The following is a 22,476-nucleotide window of genomic DNA, read 5'->3' as shown; positions in this document are numbered from 1 at the left end:
CAAGATGGCGTCCCCTCAATTCCGATTGGCTGATAGGATTCTATCAGCCAATCGGAATTAAGGTAGGAAAATCTGATTGGCTGATGGAATCAGCCAATCAGATTGAGCTCGCATTCTATTGGCTGTTCCGATCAGCCAATAGAATGCGAGCTCAATCTGATTGGCTGATTGGATCAGCCAATCGGATTGAACTTGAATCTGATTGGCTGATTCCATCAGCCAATCAGATTTTCCTACCTTAATTCCGATTGGCTGATAGAATCCTATCAGCCAATCGGAATTGAGGGGACGCCATCTTGGATGACGTCCCTTAAAGGAGCCGTCATTCGTCGTAGTCCGTCGGTGAAGAAGGTGGTTCCGCGTCGGCGGAAGGAAGATTGAAGACCCGGCTTGGAAGATGACTTCGCCCGGATAGAAGACCTCTTCAGCGCCTCTTTGAAGATGACATCGGCCGGATCGAAGACTTCTTCAGCGCCGCCTGGATGATGACTTCATCGGATGGAAGATTTCTTCAGCGCCGCTTGGAGGATTAACTTCTTCCGCTCCGGATGTCCTCTTCAGTTCCATCGGTGGCTCGGCTGAGTGAAGACGACTCAAGGTAGGATGATCTTCAGGGGATTAGTGTTAGGTTTTTGTAAGGGGGGTTTGGGTTAGATTAGGGGTATGTGGGTGGTGGGTTTTAATGTTGGGGGGGGTTGTATTTTTATTTTACAGGCAAAAGAGCTGAACTTTTTGGGGCATGCCCCCACAAATGGCCCTTTTAAGGGCTGGTAAGGTAAAAGAGCTTTGAAATTTATGTAATTTAGAATAGGGTAGGGATTTTTTTTATTTTGGGGGGGTTTGTTATTTTATTAGGGGGCTTAGATTAGGTGTAAGTAGCTTAAAATTGTTGTAATATTTTTAACATGTTTGTAACTTAATTTTTTATTTTTTGTAACTTAGCTTTTTTTATTTTTTGTACTTTAGTTAGTTTATGTAATTGTATTTCATTGTAGTTCTTTGTAGGTAGTTTATTTAGTTAATTTAATGATAGTGTAGTATTAGGTTTAATTGTAACTTAAGTTAGGATTTATTTTACAGGTAATTTTGTATTTCTTTTAGCTAGGTAGTTATTAAATAGTTAATAACTATTTAATAACTATTCTAACTAGCTAAAATAAATACAAAGTTACCTGTAAAATAAATATAAATCCTAAGATAGCTAGAATATAATTATTAATTACATTGTAGCTATCTTAGGGTTTATTTTACAGGTAAGTATTTATTTTTAAATAGGAATAATTTATTAAAGTATAGTGTAGTGTTAGGTGTAATTGTAACTTAGGTTAGGATTTATTTCACAGGTACATTTCTCTTTATTTTAGCTAGGTAAGCTATTAAATAGTTAATAACTATTTAATAGCTATTGTACATGGTTAAAATAAATTGAAAGGTACCTGTAAAATAAAAATAAATCCTAAGATAGCTAGAATATAATTATTATTTATATTGTAGCTATATTAGGGTTTATTTTAAAGGTAAGTATTTAGTTTTAAATAGGATTCATTTAGTTAATAAGAGTTAATTTATTTAGATTTATTTAATTAATATTTAAGTTAGGGGGCGTTAGGGTTAGGGTTAGGTTTAGGGGTTAATCATTTTATTACAGTGGCGGCGGCGTAGTGGGGGGCAGGATAGGGGTTAATAAATTTATTATAGGTGGCGACGGTGTAGGGGGGGCAGATTAGGGGTTAATAAATGTATTATAGGTGGCGACGGTGTAGGGGGGGCAGGATAGGGGTTAATACATTTAATATAGGTTGCGGCGGGTTCAGGGAGCGGCGGGTTAGGGGTTAATACATTTATTATAGTTGCGGTGGGCTCCGGGAGCGGCGGTTTAGGGGTTAATATGTATAGAGTAGCTTGCGGTGGGCTCCGGGAGCGGCGGTTTAGGGGGTAATAACTTTATTTAGTTGCGGCGGTGTAGGGGGGGTCAGATTAGTGGTGTTTAGACTCGGGGTACATGTTAGGGTGTTAGGTGTAGACAGCTCCCATAGAAATCAATGGGATGTCTGTCAGCAGCGAACTTGTACTTTCGCTATGGTCAGACTCCCATTGATTCCTATGGGATCCGCCGCCTCCAGGCTGGCGCTTTGAAAACCAGGTATGCTGGGCCGTAAAAGTGCCGAGCGTACCTGCTAGTTTTTTGATAGCTAGCAAAAGTAGTGAGAATGTGCCGCACTTGTGTGCGGAACATCTGGAGTGACGTAAGAATCGATCTGTGTCGGACTGAGTCCGGCGGATCGAAGCTGACGTCACAAAATTCTACTTTTGCCGGTCTCGAGCCTTTGATAACTAAGGCGTATCAGCCTCACCACAAATACGCTGCGGAATACGCAGCGTATTTGAGGTTGACGGCTTGATAACTACCCCCCATAATGTATATCACTACATAAGTGAGAATAGAAGTAAGTTGAACCCAGTTGTACCTAGTACAATCCATCTGTTCACCTGGTAATAATGATGAGAAGGGTTACATAATTATGGTACTTTATACCATAATTCTCCATACTGGTTAAATAGTTTTATTTTTATTTTATTTGAAATTACAAATTTTTTGATGCCTGTATGATTTTGTATGTATGAAACCTCCCTAGCAACAGATAAATGGTAAAAATGGCAAATAGATATAAATGTTTTTATATATTTTTTAAATACAATGTTAAAATATACCTCAGGAAATTATATTGCAATTGGATACATTATTTTGAAACAAAGTTAAGTATCCATTAAGGAAATAACAAGACATGAAAGAAGAAATTAGGATTGACATGTCTCAGAACCAATCAAAATGCCAAAACACAGCAGGAAACTCCCAAGAAGGCTACAAGAAAAAGTATAAAAGACGCAATAAAGAGAGACCAGGTCATCTTGATAAAGGCCCACGATTGGCTGAAACGCGTAGACGCACCTGGATATTGCTTTAGCCCAAGAACAGAGCGCTCTGATATATGCTTGGGAGGACACGCTGAAATTTTGCCTGATCGACTAAACGGCAATTTGATTGGTAGAAGGGTCACATGTGACGCTACACACGGAAGCGGTCGATTTAAACTGCAGAGAGAACGCCAACAGCTGAATGCTGAAGATCCCGCAGTTGTATCACATAAACAAGGGGAAAAAGTGATAAGAAACCAAAATGGCCCCTAAAGGACACCAACTACAATAAGTTAAACGTACCATAAACAGTTGTCTTGTGCCGGGGGAATTAAAGGCTCCACATATCCCTTACCTAGAACACTGCAAAACTGATTTAAGAGGAATTTTTGTAGCGACATTTTGAGATAAGTAGTAGCCCTTCAAAAGTACCACATTGTGGAAATTAATAAGTGACATTTAACTCTAAACCGATCTAAACATTTACTGTGGTTCATAGAGACTTACATTTACGCTACTATTTGTTTAAGAGGTACTTTCTTTGAAGATTGATTTTATATTTCCTTTGGACTGAGTTTGTCCTCGGGAGGTTTTTAGAATTTTTAACATTTTTATGTTAAATAAAATATATTTTTTCTGTATGAATGGGAAAGTGTGATTGTGGTTGTTAAGACTGGAATTATCTGCATAGAGGAAAGATATTACTGTATTGTCCTTAATAAATTAATTAATTTGTACTTTCATTTCTGCTTGATGTTGTTGCTTTTTAGCGCACTTTTTTGTTTATTATATGCATGAAGACATCATAGGCTGGCAGGACATTATGTATTGGTTTGGCGACCTCTACTATCAGTAACATTTCTGTACTTGAGTCTGAGACAGTTCCTATAATGAGTATGATCTGCACTGAACTTGTGAAAAATCTATCTGTCTGATCCGTTACGATGGATGACTATCTATAACCATCACTTAGAGGACCAGTAAATACAGTAGATTTGCATAATCGGCAGATGCATGATAACAAGACAGTGCAATAATGCAGTACAAATGTACACAAGGAAAAGCCCCGAAATACCTCTGTGACAAAATAAAGCACTACATCCCATGTCGCCCTCTCCGGTCAGCCAACCAGAACCTCCTCCACATACCCAAGACCCGCTACAAATCAAAAGAAAAACAAAGATTTGCAGTCCAAGGACCCCCGTTATGGAATGCGCTACCTGCGGACATCTGCTCAGAAGAAAACCATCTAGCCTTCAGGAAGAAGCCCAAGACCCATCTTTTCTGAAGGCTCAGGCCGCTTCTGGCTGAAAGCGCCTTGAGGCGATTTAGTTCGCGGTGTAGCGCTATACAAGTTATTCATTCAATAGCACTTAGTCTGAACTTCAAATAAGTAGTAGATATTTTTCTGACTTCAAAGTTATGTCTATTTCCACTCCCACTGTATCATGTTACAGCCATCAGCCAATCACAAATGCATATACATGTTTAGTAGGAGCTGGTAACTCCAAAAGTGTAAATATAAAAAAGACTGAGCACATTTTGTTAATGGAAGTAAATTGGAAAGTTGTTTAAAATTACTGCTGTATCTGAATCATGAAAGTTTCATTTTGATTTGAGTGTCCCTTTAACGATACACAAAACAGGTAGATTAAGGGGACACTAATGTCAAAATGTATTTAATAAATTGTGCTCAGTCTTTTCATATGCACACTTTCTGAGGCCCCATATCCTACTGAGCATGTGCAAGAGTTCACAGTATATACATTAATAAGCTTGTGATTGCCTGATTGGTGTCACATGAAATAATCACAATTTTTTTTTTAATTTGTACAAAAAAATCTACTGCTCATTTGAAAGAGTGTGTTATTGCATTGCCTTTTTATTATGCTTTTGTTAATTTTCAATTGTGCTGTATTAAATGGTCTCTCAAGGTATTTTAATAAAGCCTGGGATATATAAGGGTAGTTTCTCAAAGGCTGCTATTACCGGTCAAGATGATCTGTCATCTATTTAAATCCCCATCACAGGAAGACCAAGATGCTAATACAGCATAGCTCTAAATACTCACTTAAGTTTATACAATGCGGCTTTAAAGGGACATGAAACCCAAACATTTTCTTTCATGATTCAGATAGAGAATACAAATTTAAACAACTTTCCAATTTACTTCTATTATTTCATTTGCTTCCTTCTCTTGTTATCCTTTGCTAAAAGGTTTATCTTGGCAAGCTCAGGAGCAGGTTCTAGCTGCTGATTGGTGGCTCCATATATAAACAGATTGTCATTGGCTCACCCATGTGTTCAGTTAGATACCAGTAGTGCATTGCTGCTCCTTCAACAAATGATACTAATAGAATGAAACAAATAAGATAATAGAAGTACATTAGAAAGTTGTTTAAAATTGTATTCTCTTTCTAAATCATGAAAGAAAAAGGTTGGGTTTCATGTCCCTTTAATTTTGGGGTGCCAAATCGTAAGTAGTTTAATAATCAATGTCACCTTTAAAATCAGCCCAGTAAATAGACCTACAGAACTTTCTGGTTCAAAACAAACTAAATAGTTAAAGGGACATTATACACTCATTTTTTCTTTGCATAAATGTTTTGTAGATGATCTATTTATATAGCCCATAAAGTTTTTTTTTTTTTAATTAAATGTATAGTTTTGCCTATTTTTAAATAACATTGCTCTGATTTTCAGACTCCTAACCAAGCCCCAAAGTTTTATTTGAATACCGTCAGCTACCTTCTCCAGCTTGCTCCTGTTTGTGTAAAGGGTCTTTTCATATGCAAAAGAAGGGGGAGGGGGGAGTGTCTTATTTGCCACTTGCAGTGGGCTTTCCAGCTACCTTTTCAACAGAGCCAAACTGACAGCTTCTAAGTACATTTTTAAACAGTTTATACTGGATTTTTATATCAGTATCTGTGCATCTTATTCTTTATAGTAGTGTCTATTACATGCAGTTATATGAAAATGAGTGTATACTGTCCCTTTAAGTCAGTACAGACAAGCAGCAGTACGACTCAATAGTCTAGTAACTTAATGTAATCCAAAAGAAGCTGGTTGCAGCTTGTTGAAGTGACAAATTTGTCAGGTGCTACTTAATCTATGTGTTTTTGAGGTTTGATTATCAGTTGTTTTTAATTATATAATACATTTATGACAGTTTACTTTTCTTCCTTCTTCTGGTGACGTTTACTCATATTTTCAGATTTCCTATTATGGCCTCCAATATAATAAAACATTTTTGTAGACCTTTGATTTTAAATGGTTTAATAGGAAAGTGCATTTTTTTTTTTTTTTTTTTTTTTTTAAATATTATTTTTATTGAGGCATTCAACAAAAGTATAACAGGCAGGGTGCATTAGACAGTACCAATGTGGACATAAATATACAAGAAATGCAGGTGGGTCACAGGTCAATAAAGCAGTATTCTTGTCTAGCATATGTCAGAATTACTTTATCAAAACAGTGTTATCTAAACATCCAATTGCTCCCAGTTAAATAAGACCTCATTTTCTAATATATCATGATAGGAATCACCCCTTAAACAATTGATTATGAAAGATAAATGATCCCCCCTAATAGTCTGTAGCGGGCGCTCTTGGACCTCTCTAATTGTATAGTCACCTTGATGGGGGGTTATGGAGGGGAAACATAATAATAAAACACAAACAAATAGGGCCACTCTTGGACCCTTAGGATACATTTGAAGGCTGTTAGACCTTAGAGGATGATAAAAACAGGGATGATATAACCTTCAACTAGGGTGAAATTTGTATTCAACTTGTAGGTGAGGACAGAAATCGTAATGAGGCTTGTTTGCTATGAGACATATTGTACCAAGCATTAATACAAATTAAAGGGGGGGGGGACCCCATACAGCACCCAGTTGGATGGGAAGCAGTTAGAGGGGCTGAGAGCAATATAAGTATATGGGGAATAACAACTTTTGAAGGGAGAAAGAGACCAGCTGGGAGAGCCCAGAGAGAAAAACTGGGGTTTAAAAAGTACAAATAACTTATGGTGTCTGACGGTTTACTACACGGCTATGGTAATTGCTGTAGCAACTAAAGTTATAGGCAATATACAATACCTAGGTTAGTTAAAGAAGATATTCACTCATATACAATTCCTATAAAAAAGAAATATACCCCTTATGCCTGAGCGATCTCTGTTTTGCTCTAAGGGTGACAGTATACTATAGTACAGTATAGTGAGAGGCATTGTATGCTTATATAACAAGGCATACCAAAACTGTTAGTTTGATTACTGCTATATATCCTCTGCTAAGTAGAACAATAAATATAAATGTAAAGAATAGGTAAGCAGAGGAGGGAGTGGATTGGGTTCATAAACTGTGAAGAGCAGAGGAGACTTTATAGGCCGCACTAGTCACCAAAAGCAGGAAAACAGTAGCATAGTAACATGGGGTATATGGGGGCACTTGACAGAGAGTCTATGCACAGATATATTGCCAAGTCCGCCATAGGGCCAAGTTAGACAGGTTCAGGGCACTCCGTTTAATATCTATTTAGATCTGTCCCAGGGTGGCCATGACTACTGGTATCCAGCAGCCCGATGTATGAGAAAAAACAAACAAAAAGAAGATGCCGTCTGTGGAGAGTGACGGCTGCTTACTAGTGCTGTTCACATATTTACCCCACTCCAACTCTGCACAGGGATGCTTGTATTAAGAGTACAATTGAAGCCGCCTCTGCGGCACCTTCTCCCGCTAAGAGCAAGCCATCCGGGGTCACACTGGAGTTGTTCCAGGCCCCAGCGCTTGGCTGTGCTTCTGCCACATGAAGGTCTGCAGTTCCATGATGGATGGCGAGGTAGGCATTATCTGTTCCTCCCGAAGCCATCTCTGATGCCTTATTAGGTCTCGCCTGCACAGTGGTCATTTTGCGGTCCAGTTCTGCGACGGACAGGGCAGTCTCCAAAGTTTGCCGGCTCCTTGCATCATGTGGTGGGAACCTCTGTTCATCATGCCGGTCGCTAGTGTAGGAGCCGCCATCTGATTGGTAAGTATTGAAGGTTATAGGCGGATCAAGGGGCTTCTGGACAGGGATATCGGCCACTCTCAGTTTATCACATGTCCCGATCTCCATTGAGGCAAGTGAGTGTCCTGCAGACCGCACATAGCTCTTTGTAGCAGAGGCCTGTATCACACTCGGGGAGATGTGGTTTATCAGCCCGGGCTCGAACGAGGCGTCTCTCTCTGTCTCCTCAGGATCGAAGTCTCTCCACGGGTCTCCCACCCGGTTAGTAGTTGAGGGTAGGTATAGCCCATTTTGTAGGGTTATTTCAAAGGTTGCCTGGTAGTCTTCCAAAAGATTGCTAAGCTCTGTTAGCAATGAAGCAGCTGAATACATATTAAGCTTAGTTTGGGACTGCGCACTCAAGGCACAGCTCGTTACGGGGACAGGCTGAGGCTTCTATTATAGGGGAAGGCCTCAAAGTGTAAAGTCCGGTACTGAGGGCCGTGGAGCCCAGTCACCTTCCAAAACCCTATTTCTGGAATGTAGACCTCTTCAGACAAGCCTCTCCACCTTTTTATACAAAGTCTTGATAGAAATGTATCTTTAATTTGGAAAGTAATGAAGGAAGCTTGAGGAGCTGAAGCTCAGTGCGACCTGCAAGATGGCCGCCGCCCGGGTGTCCCCCTGGAAAGTGCATTTTTTATCTTGCAAAACATGTATTGCATTACTGATTTATTTTTAATATAAGAATTGAGGGGGAGGGGGGTGGATTCAAGGTAATTTTGTTACTGTACATTTTTCAACATGGTTGAACTTCAATAATTTGCCCTTCAAATCTCTGACATTAGGGCACCACTGAGTAACCAAACTTGTTTAATTCAAGAACATAGATAAACCTATTTACGTAGGTCTTAACACTGTGCATTACATTACAAAATTAAACAGAGCAGCCAGACTGCATGGACATAGATTTGGGTATACAAACTTTAAATATTAACAGAGTTACAGTGGGTAGTATTTTGGGTGACTAGAACAGTAGCACACATACACCCACATATAAAAGGGGTGGAAAAAACAAAATGTATACTTACCTGATAAATTCCATTCTTTTATTGGGGGGGACAGTCCATGATTCATTAAGCCTGGGATTCACTTCCTAGCCACTAGGAGGTGGTAAAGTTCCCCAAAACTCTCAAGAGCACTTAATTTTAGACAGAGCATTAAATTTACTTGCGTTATCAAATTTGCTTTGTTCCCAAGATATTCTTTGTTGAAGAGATACCTAGGTAGGCATCTGGAGCACTACATGGAGCTGCTAGAGAATCCACAAACTCTGCTTGTGAATCCCTGCATCTCGCAAAATAAATGGGAAATTTGTTGTTCAAATGAAAAGCCGTTAAGACTATATCTAGAAGGCCGCAAAGATCGACTATCGGATTAAATACTTTAGGAGAAAGGGACCATTCACCAAGATGAAGAGACTGATGACCCAGATAATCTGTTTCCCAATTCTTCAGACCTGGGATATGGATGGCAGATTTCATGCAACAAAATTTCTCTGCCTAGGATAAAATTCAAGACACATCCTTCATAGCTAGCTAGAAAACTGTGAGTTCCCCCTTGGCAATTGGTGTATGCCACCATAGTGACATTGTCTGACATAAGTCTCCTTTCTCAGAAGAGGCCAGCTTTGCAATTATCAGACCCAAAACCTCCATAAATAGAGCTACAAAAGGATTGAATTGAGACTGTAGTTTCATTCAAGTTGTCTGCAATTTGATTTTTTTTTTGATCTGTTAGAGAAAGTGTCATTGGATACTCTAGTCTAAGGTGATGATGAACTCTTCGGTACATTGACTCTCCAACCATGAATACAAGGACACAACAAAAGCTTGTTGGTATGACATATAGCTAAAGGCAAAGATTGATCTTGTATTAAGAAATCGTCCAGGTATGGAATTACTAAAATACCTTGAGCCTGTAAGATAGATAGGAGTGCTCCCAAAATTTTTGTAAAGAAGCGGTAGCCAGACCAAATGGAAATGTTTGTCCTTGAAGGCAAAACAAAGGAAATAATGATGGCCCTTGTGGAATGAAATATATATAGGTAATCATCCTTCAAATCTATAGTGGACATAAATTGCTTCTGTTGAACAAGAGTAATAATAGTTCGTATTGTCTACATCTTGAAGGAACGACTCTTAGAAATTTGTTCAGAGTCCTTAAATCCATAATAGGTCTGAAAGTTTTCTTTTTTTGGAACTATAAAAATATTAGAATAAAAACCCTGGACTTGCTCTGGAAGTAGAACTGGAACTATTACTCTCATGAATTCTAGTTCTAGAACACAATGAAAAAAAAGCCTGAGCTTTCACAGAATTCTTTTAAACATGGAACAGAAGAAAACTTTCTCTTGGAGACCTTGATCTGAAAATCATCCCGTATCCGTGCCAAACTATGTTCAGAACCCAAGGATCCTGCACAATTTGGGACAAGGCCTCCTGAAAAAGGCGTAATCTGCTACTACCAGAAATTAATTTTGAGTTGTGGATTGCATGCAAGTCATGCCGGATTTATAGTGGCAGACGGCTCTTTTCACTTTTTGGTATTTTTCCAAATGGGGGTGTATTTCCAAGAGTTCTGGAAAAAAAATATCTTGAGGGAGAGAAACTCTTCTTCCTCCAGACACAGTATAAATTATGGCTTCTAAACTGTCTCCAAACTCTAGATTTTGAAGCCATGTCACCTGAGTTGACACACAAAGCATTTCTGGCCAAGCCGATAAAGACATAATTTTACATAAATTCTAATTACCGGTATGTTAAAATAGCATCATAGATAAAAGCATATTCAAATGTTTCGAAAACTTCTTCTATAGAACTTTATGAAATTTGATCAGTAAGATTGTTACACCAAAGAGTAGAATCCACTTTTAAAAGGCCACTTGCCATGCCATTGGTTTTTTTGCCACACAAGCAATACTGATAAAAGGTTTAACATGTAACCCACTTATAGAAATGGTCTTCTGTGAAAAGACCATTTTTATCCATAGGGACCTTAAAAGAGATAACTATATACTAAAGGAATAACAGACATTTTTGATAATGTAAATTGCACCATCCACCTAGGAATTTAGTTCCCCAAAGCTCCATACTAGAAGTCAGTAAAGGAAAACATGCTCTATATTGGAAAGAATAGTTTAAAAAATTAAGACCACTCTTTGGTAATTATCTCAATAATCGCCTCGGGGATATGAAAACCTCTTAAGTCCTAACAGAAGGTTTGTCAAAAACAATCTCATTGATGGACAAATTTGTCCTTAGAAAGGTTTATGGTCTTGTACCCCTGAAGTAAATAAAAGTGCTATGATATCCACGTTTGAACATGCAAGAGAGGGATACAGTATTCTGATCAGCAATTAACTCCTGATTATTTGAAATTACTTCACCATAAGAAAAAGAATCTTTGGAGTGAAGAAAGGAAAAAATTGAGTTTTAACGACCAAGGACTTGCCAGGCACGTCCTACAAAAACCGTTTGTTAACAACCAGGACGTCCCTGGGGTTTAAAGTGCTGGAAGCGATCCTGATTGCTTCCAGCCACTTTCAGGGTATTGTAGCGATGCCGCAATATTGAGGCATCATGGAATACCCTTTTTAAGCACAATGATGCAGACAGGGGCCACAGAGAGGGCCAGCGATGGTGCCAATCCTTGGTGGAGTGGGAGATATACGACGTAGGCGGGTGGACGGCCCATCACTGGTTTACTTCCTCTCAGCTTGGATCCGGTTGCAGCAGTGTGGCGAGGGCGTTGGGAGCGCGTGTGCTACTTAGTACAGACACACAGTATACAGTGTATAAGTGAAGGAGGGAGAGGAAGGGGGGAAATAAATTATTAAGTATTGGGAAAGGGATCTGGGAGGGGGTAGGGTATTGAGGGGGCAGCCACACTACAGAAAAATGGGGTATAATTATAAAAAAAGCCAAATTTTGACCAAACTGGGTACTGGCAGACAGCTGCCAGTACCCAAGATGGCGGCAAATAGGTAGAGGGGGGAGGGTTAGAGAGCTGTTTGGGGGGATCAGGGAGGTTGGGGGCTAAGGGGGATCCAACTAAGCATTATATATATATATATATATATATATATATATATATATATATATATATATATATATATATATATAATATTTTATTTTAGTACTGGCAGACTTTCTGCCAGTACTTAAGAGGGCGGTGACAATCGTGAGGTGGGGGAGGGAAGAGAGCTGTTTGAAAGGGGTCAGGGAAGAATCAGGGGGTGTGATGTGTCAGGTGGGAGGCTGACCTCTACACTAAAGCTAAAATTAACCCTACATGCTACCTAATTAACGCCTTAACTGCTGGGCACATACAATTGGGGTTCACAGCGGCATTTAGCGGCCTTCTAATTACCAAAAAGTAATGCCAAAGCCATAAATGTGTGCTATTTCTGAATGAAGGGGATCCCAGAGAAGCATATACAACCATTTGTGCCATAATTGCACAAGCTGTTTGTAAATAATTTCAGTGAGAAACCTAACGTTTGTGAAAAAGTTAACGATTTTTTTTTATTTGATCGCATTCGGCGGTGAAATGGTGGCATTAAATATACCAAAATGGGCCTAACTGAATACTTTGGGTTGTCTGCTAAAAAAAATATATACATGTGAAGGATTATTCAGGGATTTCTGACAGATATCAGTGTTACAATGTAACTATCCCTAATTTTGAAAACAAAATGGTTTGGAAATAGCAAAGTGCTACTTGTACTTATTGCCCTATAACTTGCAAAAAAAGCAAAGAACATGTAAACATTGGGTATTTACAAACTCAGGACAAAATTTAGAAACTATTTACCATGTGTGTTTTTTGGTGGCTGTAGATGTGTAACAGATTTTGGGGGTCAACGTTAGAAAAAGTGTGTTTTTTCTATTTCTTCATCATATTTTATAATTTTTTTATAGTAAATTATATGATATGATAGAAATAATGGTATCGTTAGAAATTTATTGGCGAGAAAAACAGTATATAATACGTGTGGGTACAGTAAATAAGTTAGAGGAAAATTACAGCTAAACACAAACACTGCAGAAATGTAAAAATAGCCCTAGTCCTTAAAGGGACAGTATACACCAATTTTCATATAACTGCATGTAATAGACACTACTTTAAAGAATAATATGCACAGATACCGATATACAAATCCAGTATAAAACTGTTTACAAACTTACTTAGAAGCTTCCAGTTCAGCTCTGTTTAAAAGGTTACTGGAACACCCACTACAAGTGGGAAATATCAGACACTCCCCCTTCCTTTGCTTCCTTTGCATATGAAAAGACCCTTTACACAAACAGAAGCAAGCTGGAGTAGGTATATGTTGGTATTCTCCTAAAACTTTGGGGCTTGGTTAAGAGTCTGAAAATCAGAGCAATGTTATTTAAAAATAAGCAAAACTATCCATTTAAAAAAAAAAAAAAACTTTATGGGCTATATAAATAGATAATCTTCAAAGCATTTATGCAAAAAAATGAGTGTATAATGTCCCTTTAAGGGTAAAAAAAATGAAAAATGGTCTGGTCACTAAGGGGTTAAAGTAACTTTTTAGCTTATCTGCTCCTTAGATATTCAGGGTGGCTAAATAAACAGCTGTAGGTTGCTAGTCAGAGATTATTTTGCGCTTACTTGAATAACGCATGACTGCAAACATCTCGAAAATAAATGAGCGCAAAAACATTTTGAAATCGCAGAGCAAATTTTGAATAACTAAATTGTACACTAACAAAGGGAGGGCAGATTCCTTTAGAGACAAGAGCAGCAATTGACTGGTTAGCTTACGTAAGGCGATCAATACATTAACTGAGAAGCTGAGTATGAGGATTAACCTTCCTAAACACTGACAAAACTGTCACAATGATCTTTGGAACGGGATCTAAACTACACAAACTACAAAATTCACATCTATGCATCAAAACAAAATCAAATTGCACACTGACCGCAGTCCACTCTTTTAAATACTTGGGTATGTTGTTAGACCCCAATCTATCTTTTGGCTTCCATATAGAAAAACTGGCATCTAATCTTTATCCACAAATAGGTGCCCTGTACAGCAACAAATCCTGCCTCAGCCCTACAGTAAAGGAAAAGATTGTGCAGCAAATGCTGATGCCAATCGTGGATTATGGGGATGTAGTATATGCACCTGCACCGCAAACTCACCTTAATAAACGTAATACATTGTATAACTCGTTCTTCCGCTTTGTGCTACAATGTAACTACAGGACCCACCATTGTGACATGCTAAAAGAACTAACCTGGCTGTCGCTGGAATCCAGACGCACCCTCCATCTTTCCTGCCTTGTGTTTAAAAGCTTTTATGGGAAGCTCCCACCCTACCTGAGCAGAATGCTCTCACCGGTTATTCTCACCTCCTATAACCTCCAAACCAGTACCAGAACATTATTTAGCTTGCCTCAATACAAAAAGAAAGCAGCTCAATCCTCCTTTTCCTACAGAGCACCACAATTATGGAACGACCTCCCGCACACTTTCAAACCTTCCCCAAGCCTAATATCCTTTAAGAGATCCCTCTATACATATCTCAAAACAGAATGCACCTGTCATGGTTGATTATATATTTCCTACCTGTTCTATGTTAAATTTTTGAGCATATATTATGTATTATTATTGTTTTTGTATTTTATTGTACCCATTATATCACTGCAATGTTTTGTGTACCCAGGACATACTTGAAAAAGAGAGAAATCTCAATGTATCTTTCCTGGTAAAATATTTTATAAATAAATAATGCCCCCATTTAATAAGTACATTTAATACTGCTAGACTAAAATATATTAAGTCTAGGAGAACTGTGGTAGTGTCTGTAAAGTAAAATGTCCCCTGGCTATGATGTACAATACAATATGTACCTGCTAATAACCTGCGGGCTATGTGAGTGCTAATGTTGGAACAGTCTTACCTGACAGGCAGCCACTTAACTGTCCTTACTAGCTGCAGAACAAACTGCTTATAATTGAAATCCCATACAGTGCTGAGCACATTACAGCAGATGGTTTAAAGGGACAGTTTATTTGAAGAAAAAATAAATTCAAAAAGATAGATAATCCCATTTTTACCTATTTCCCAGTTTTTCACAACCAGCACTGTTATATTAATACACAGTTTACCTATGTGATTACCTTTTATCTAAGCCTCTGCAGACTGTCTCAGTGCTATTTACAAACTAACAATGTAGCCAATCAGTGCTGACTCCAGCATAAGTCCACAAGAGTGAGTACAATGTCATCTATATGGCACACATGAACTAGAACTATGAAAAAACTGTCAACATGCACTGAGATAAGAGGCTGCCTCCAGGGAGGCAACATTTTAACTGACATACCAGTGAGGTGGGAGGGATGAAGTGCTCTTGAGAGTTTTGCGGAACCTTGCCTCCTAGTGGCTAGGAAGTGAATCCCAGGCATAATGAATCATAAACTCTCACCACCTTGTTAAAGAAATATCACTGTATTTTACTAGTCAGGAGATAAAATTTACTAGAAAGTTACTTGTCCACTCAATGTTAAACATAGGAAAAAGGAAAATTTTCTACTCATTCGCTGCAATTTCTTACTTTTGTGGGACTAGTGGAAATGTATATGTAAAAGAGAGACAGAATGAAAAAAAGATCTTTCATTACTATCTGGACAAGTATTTTAAACCTAAAACTAGCATTCTCTACATGGAGTGTATTAAATTGTTTACAAATATTTCCTTTATCCTTATTTTTTTATTATCTGAAATAGCTGTAAATTGTATTCCCACCTATACTGAAAATTTAATGTCAGTAATTAAGAACTGGTTAAACACCAAAATTCAAAACACTTTTAAATAATGAACTTAGACTACATAATAAGCCATTTACAATAAAATGCATATATATATAACACACCATATACAGATGCACAACATACCCACAATGCCCCAGCTCAATTAGGTTTATTATTAATATGGTTTTTTTTTGGGGGGGGGGGGACTAACAATGGTCATCACATGCATAGCAAATATATAAGCATTCCATGGTTGTAACTTGTATAACAATGAGGAAACTTTGCAGGTATGTTATAATGCGCTAAACAATACAGTCTAGTTTAAGTGAATCTTTTTAGACATACACTTTTTCATTGGCTAGATGAGCATTTTTTTAAAAATATATGTAATTTACTACGAATATTAGTTTGTATGTAGATTACTTGAACTATTTATAAAACATAATTAATTCCAGATTTACCAAACACACATAATGGGGCATATGTATCAAGCTCCAAATGGAACTTGATGCCCCGTGTTTCTGGCGAGTCATCAGACTCGCCAGAAACAGCAGTTATGAAGCAGCGGTCACAAAGACCGCTGCTCCATAACCTGTCCGCCTGCTCTGAGCAGGCGGACAGACATCGCCACAATACAACCTGATCGAGTACGATCGGGTTGATTGACACCCCCTGCTGGCGGCCTATTGGCCGTGAGTCTGCAGGGGGCGGCGTTGCACCAGCAGCTCTTGTGAGCTGCTGGTGCAATGCTGAATACGGCAAGCGTATTGCTCGCCGTATTCAGCGATGTCTGTCGGACCTGATCCGCACTGTCAGATCAGGTCCGACAGACATTGATAACTATAGGCCTATATGTTCTGTAAAAATATTTTGAAATATGCCCCCTCCATACTGCTGTGATTTGCATTCCTTAGCGATGTCTTAAAGGTAGTGACCCCTATACTTTCCTATGGACGCCACCTGTTAAGTGAAGATAAGATTACTTTTTTAAAACATTTTACCCGGTGGGAGCTTTCCAAGACAGGCGAGAAAGAAATAAAATGGCATATTAGGTCATTGTAACACATTAAGGGGAAAACAATTTAATAGCATAGTGTCCTTTTAATTATTAGCTGTGTTTGCAGTATCAGTCATCTGTTTATACTCATTGTTATTTAAATTCTGCAAATGTGAGTCCTAAAAAAGGTTTTGGAGACCTAAATAAATACTAACTTTGAAGCCCCCTTAACATTCAGAAAATGATGTCCTGCTTTGAATGTGTGTCCCTTGTTGGCCAGATGAAATATTGAGAATTTTTCAGCACTGAGTTTAAGTTAACTGGACTACAAGATGCCACCCTTAGGTGCTCAAACCTAAGTGGGCAGAACTGACTTAGGGCTTGATATTCAAAACCTCACCACTCAGATGCGATATTCTAAGAAGCCTTGCTCGTACGGTGAGGCCCTTAAAAAACAATCTAGAAACACAAATGTTATCTTGAGAAATGTTTATGTTACTGTATGTAGTGTTCTTTATGTGAAACAGAGACTCCTACATTACAATACAAGGTCTAAAAAAAAATCTCAAAGATTATTGTGTGATTTCTCTCCATGCCGCCAAGGTTTTTAATATCAGTCCCTTAGAGAAAGCACGTGACAGCTTGGTGGCCCATATAGAGAGGCCAAAACTAATTTGTATTGCATCTCCAAGGGTGATAAGACAGATATTCTTGAATTCCCTATTTGTATGTGTCCAAATCACATCAATTAAATGTATATTCCATGAATTAACCAAACTTTATATAAAAAATCTGAAAGAAATATTGGCGTAACAAATGTTATGATTGCAAATAATACACCACTGTAAAAATGCATAATTTACTATTAATAATAGTTAAAAAATCTGATTTATTTTGCATTGTTGCTTGGTAAACAAACAAGTTAACGTATTGTGTGTATATGAACAAACATATATAAAATCCTGATTTCCATTTAAAATAATTTCTTCTCAAGTTTGATCTTTTTGCTAGAGATCTTTGTCGCGATTAAATGATTTTGCAAGAGAGGAAAAGTAAACAGCTTATTAGGGAACAAAGTGTGACATTGCAACTTTAATAGCTTTCAAATATTGGCATACATGGGTCTTCCTCAGAATAGTCTGTGGTTCTAACCATGGGAAAGATTGTGTGTCACATATCCCGGGGTTTATCTTCTTTAGATGTTTGCTAGTTGCCACTTCTATTCCTTTTCTAACCCATTTGGGCATATTTATCAAGCTCCGTATGGCTCGCCGGAAACAGAAGTTATGACAGGTCCGCCTGCTTTGAGGCCGCGGACAGAAATCAACCCGATCGAATTTGATTGGGTTGATTGACACCCCCTGCTAGCGGCCGATTGTTCGCGAATCTGCAGGGGGCAGCATTGCACCAGCAGTTCACCAGAATTGCTGGTGCATGATAAATGCCAACAGTGTTTGCTGTCGGCATTTATCGATGTGCAGCGGACATGATACGCTACTTTGTCCGCTCGCACATTGATAAATATGCCCCTTTGTGTTATTAGTGATTGAAATATACCCCATCTATGCTGTTCTTAGTACTATGTTTGCAGATATTTATGGTATTGTTTGCACAACATTTTAAATTTAATTTTAGACTTTGTAATATTATTTCAAAACAGGGTTTAAATTTAAAAGGACATATTACTATATAAGTAAGGTCAAATAGGTTGTAGAATTTCTTCAAAAACAGCTGCATAAAACTCTAAATACTAGAAAAATAAGACCATACATTTTAATCTCACTACTACAAATGGATACATTTTCTGTAATGCAGATAAAAGAACACTCTTTAAACATATAAGAATATGATTTTGCTTGAAAATGTTTAGGTTAAAGCTATTGGTTTGAATGGCTTTTCAATTAAAGTGAATGTAAATTTTGATGTTTAAGTGCCCGGTTTTTAAAACTTTGATTAAAAACAGGGGCACTTTAATTCATCAAAATTTACATTTCACTCCTGTTGTGACAAAAAACTTACCTTTTAAACTTCACAGCAGCTGCTGCTTCCTCCGGTCTCACAAGCCATTTCTGATGTCAGAAATGATTGATAGGTCATCCTCCAATCACAGATTCCCCCCCGGGGGATTCAGTGTCTGATTCACTGCTGTGATTGGAGGAAGCCGGATACCTCATTTTAGACCCAGGAAGAGGCTTTGAAACAGGTGGAGGAAGCTGGAGCTGCTGTGAAGATTAAAAAGTAAGTTTATTTTCACAACAGGAGTGAAATGAAAATATTGATGAATTAAAGTGCCCCTGTTTTTAATCAAAGTTTTAAAAACCGGGCACTTTAGCGTCAAAATTTACATTCACTTTAAGTAGTTTCTAAAGTCATCTGAAAGGAACATAGAATTGGAAGTATCAATGGAGCACCAACATAATGATAAGAAAAGCTTTGTAATAGATCTTTGTTTAAAAAAAAAAAAAAAGTCCTTTTGTATTTTTTTAAATCTGAGATTAGCTTCTTATTCACTGCCAGAGCCAATCTTAGAGCATACACTATCTCTGATTGGTTCATATGCTTGACTGTAACTCAAGCGCATGCGCAATATTTACTCACCAATAAGGGCTATTGATTGCAAACAAGAGTGGAGAAATAACCTCAGTTTCTTCTAACCATTTGATGTCCCTTTAAATATACCAGGTAGATGTCAGTGTTTATATTCCTATTTTGTGAACTAGCTTCAGGTTTCTATTTTTAAAAATATAAAACCAAATAAGGAATATAACATTGTTTTCCCTATACAGAAATATGAATCTAGTTTGTACTAATGTATTCATTTTTTATTTTAATATGTAAAGGAGCATTATAGTTAAAATACAAATCTACACCTGGTTAGAAGTATTTTTACAGTACACATTTATTTGTAAAAATGTTTCAAGTACAAGCTTTCATAATTTTAGTAATAGCTTTTAGTGTGTACCTTGTAAATTAGTCTCAAAACAATGTATGGGGTAGTATATTTAGTAAGGCATCTACTTGCACACCTAATTTAAATATTTTTGCTTTAAAAATTGGGTTTAAAAAGGATATATTGTTTAAAAAAAAAATATATATATATGAAGGCTTTAATTTAGTGAAATGCTGAAGATTCTGTTCTTTTTTTAATATGTATTTTAAAATAGAAGTGTTTTGTGTTTACATTGCTCTGTATAATCATTTCTATTTATCTTACTATATTTTTCATAAAAAAAAAATCAAATTAGATTTACGTGTTTGTTATTTTTTGTTTTCTAGGATCGCCTCTTTTTCGTCATGGAATACGTAAATGGAGGGGACTTAATGTTTCAAATACAACGTTCCCGAAAATTTGATGAACCTCGATCCAGATTTTATGCTGCAGAAGTGACCTCAGCTCTTATGTTTCTACATCAGCACGGTGTTATATACAGGTATTTGTTCATAAAAAAAAATATATACAGTATCTCACAAAAGTGAGTACACCCCTCACATTTTTGTAATATGTTATTATATCTTCATGTGACAACACTGAAGAAATGTCACTTTTCTACAATGTAAAGTAGTGAGTGTACAGCCTGTATAACAGTGTAAATTTGCTGTCCCCTCAAAATAACTCAACACAATGTCTAAACCGTTGGCAACAAAAGTGAGTACACCCCTAAGTGGAAATGTCCAAATTGGGCCCAATTAGCCATTTTCCCTCCCCGGTGTCATGTGACTCGTTAGTGTTACAAGGTCTCAGGTGTGAATGGGGAGCAGGTGTGTTAAATTTGGTGCTATCGCTCTCACACTGGTCACTGGAAGTTCAACATGGCACCTCATGGCAAAGAACTTCCTGAGGATCTAAAAAAAAGAATTGCTGCTCTACATAAAGATGGCGTAGGCTATAAGAAAAATGCCAAGACTGAGCTGCAGCACGGTGGGCAAGACCATACAGCGGTTTCACAGGACAGGTTCCACGCAGAAAATGCCTTGCCTTGGTCGACCAAAGAAGTTTATTGCACGTGTTCAGTGTCATATTCAGAGGTTGTCTTTGGGAAATAGACATATGAGTGCTGCCAGCATTGCTGCAGAGGTTGGAGGGGTGGGGGGGTCAGCCTGTCAGCGCTCAAACCATACGCCACACACTGCATCAAATTGGTCTGCATGGCTATTGTCCCAGAATTAAGCCTCTTCTAAAGATGATGCACAAGAAAGCCAGCAAACAGTTTGCTGAAGGCAAGCAGACTAAGGACATGGAATACTGGAACCATGTCCTGTGGTCCAATGAGACCAAGATTAACTTATTTGGTTCAGATGGTGTCAAGCGTGTGTGGCTGCAACCAGTTGAGGAGTACAAAGACAAGTGTGTTTTGCCTACAGTCAAGCATGGTGGTGAGAGTGTCATGGTCTGGGCCTGCATGAGTGCTAGCGGCATTGGGGAGCTACAGCTCATTGAGGGAACCATGAATGCCAACATGTACTGTGACATACTGAAGCAGAGCAGACTGGGCATCAGGGCAGTATTCCAACATGATAACGACTCCAAACACACCTCCAAGACGACCACTGCCTTGCTAAAGAAGCTGAGGGTAAAGATGATGGACTGGCCAAGCATGTCTCCAGACCTAAACCCTATTGAGCATCTGTGGGGTATCCTCAAATGGAAGGTGGGGAAGCGCTCCGTAATGTCGTCATAGAGGAGTGCAAGAGGAGTGGCAACCTGTAAAGCTCTGGTAAACTCCATGCCAAAGAGGGTTAAGGCAGTGCTGCAAAATAATTGTGGCCACACAATATATTGGGCCCAATTTGGACATTTCCACTTAGGGGTGTACTCATTTTTGTTGCCAACGGTTTAGACATTAATGGCTGTGTGTTGAGTTATTTTGAGGGGACAGCAAATTTACAATGTTATACAGGCTGTACATTCACTACTTTACATTGTAGCAAAGTGTCATTTCGTCAGTGTTGTCACATGAAAAGATATAATAAGATAGTTACAAAAATGTGAGGGGTGTACTCACTTTTGTGAGATACTGTATATATACACTGTTTTAATGTAATTTTAATAATGTATGAATAGCCCTCCACATTTACTAAAATATATTGGTGATTTTTTTTTTTTTTAATTTAAGCAAAAGCTCACTAAAAGGAAAATACAGGTATACCCCGCTTATACAGCGGGTTAGGGACCAGAGCCCCGCTGTAAAGTGAACACCGCCTTAAAGTGAAACAAATCGGTTTTAGCTTTCTTTTCCCTTGCCAGTGTGTTTAAAAACTTGAAAACATCTTTGAACTAACATATATTAGGGGTGCAATAGCGCTACGTTTGGTTTAACACCAGCACAGCACAGTATTCAATTAGTATTCAATAAATACTGTACCTGTAAAATAGTGACAATTACTGTAGTACAATTTGCCAGGCTATAACACTGATTGCACTGTAATGCTGTAAACAAAGTGAACTGTGCATAACAAAATGGTGCCACTCACTTTTCTCGCAATCTCACTAAGATTACAGCACTTTTTCAAAATCCTTGGAGCTTCAACTTCAGCTCCACATAGTGCTGTATATTAGTGAAGCGCTGTAAAGTGAGGTATACCTGTAAGTGGTTTCACTTTTGGCCATAAGGAATTGCTTTAAAAAAAAATTAATAATAATTGTGCAATATACTTTATTCTAAACACAAAACATAGATTGTGATAGCATATAGGTTTTTTTAAAAAAATGTATACCTTTTGTTTTAACATT

At 37.9% G+C, this 22,476-nt stretch overlaps 1 protein-coding gene across 1 annotated transcript in view; it reads left to right on the top strand.

The window, feature by feature from the left end:
• The window catches only part of PRKCE (protein kinase C epsilon), a 941,255-nt gene that overhangs the window by 758,581 nt on the left and 160,198 nt on the right, over positions 1–22,476 (top strand). Inside the window, 1 exon segment of the mRNA XM_053712727.1 lies at positions 20,022–20,176. Within this exon segment, the coding sequence (XP_053568702.1) occupies positions 20,022–20,176 (155 nt within the window).

Source organism: Bombina bombina, chromosome 4, assembly GCF_027579735.1.
Source record: "Bombina bombina isolate aBomBom1 chromosome 4, aBomBom1.pri, whole genome shotgun sequence".
In the NCBI taxonomy this organism is placed as follows: Eukaryota; Metazoa; Chordata; class Amphibia; order Anura; family Bombinatoridae; genus Bombina; species Bombina bombina.
Note: the sequence above shows the minus strand (reverse complement) of the source record. Positions and strands in the feature narration are given on the sequence as shown.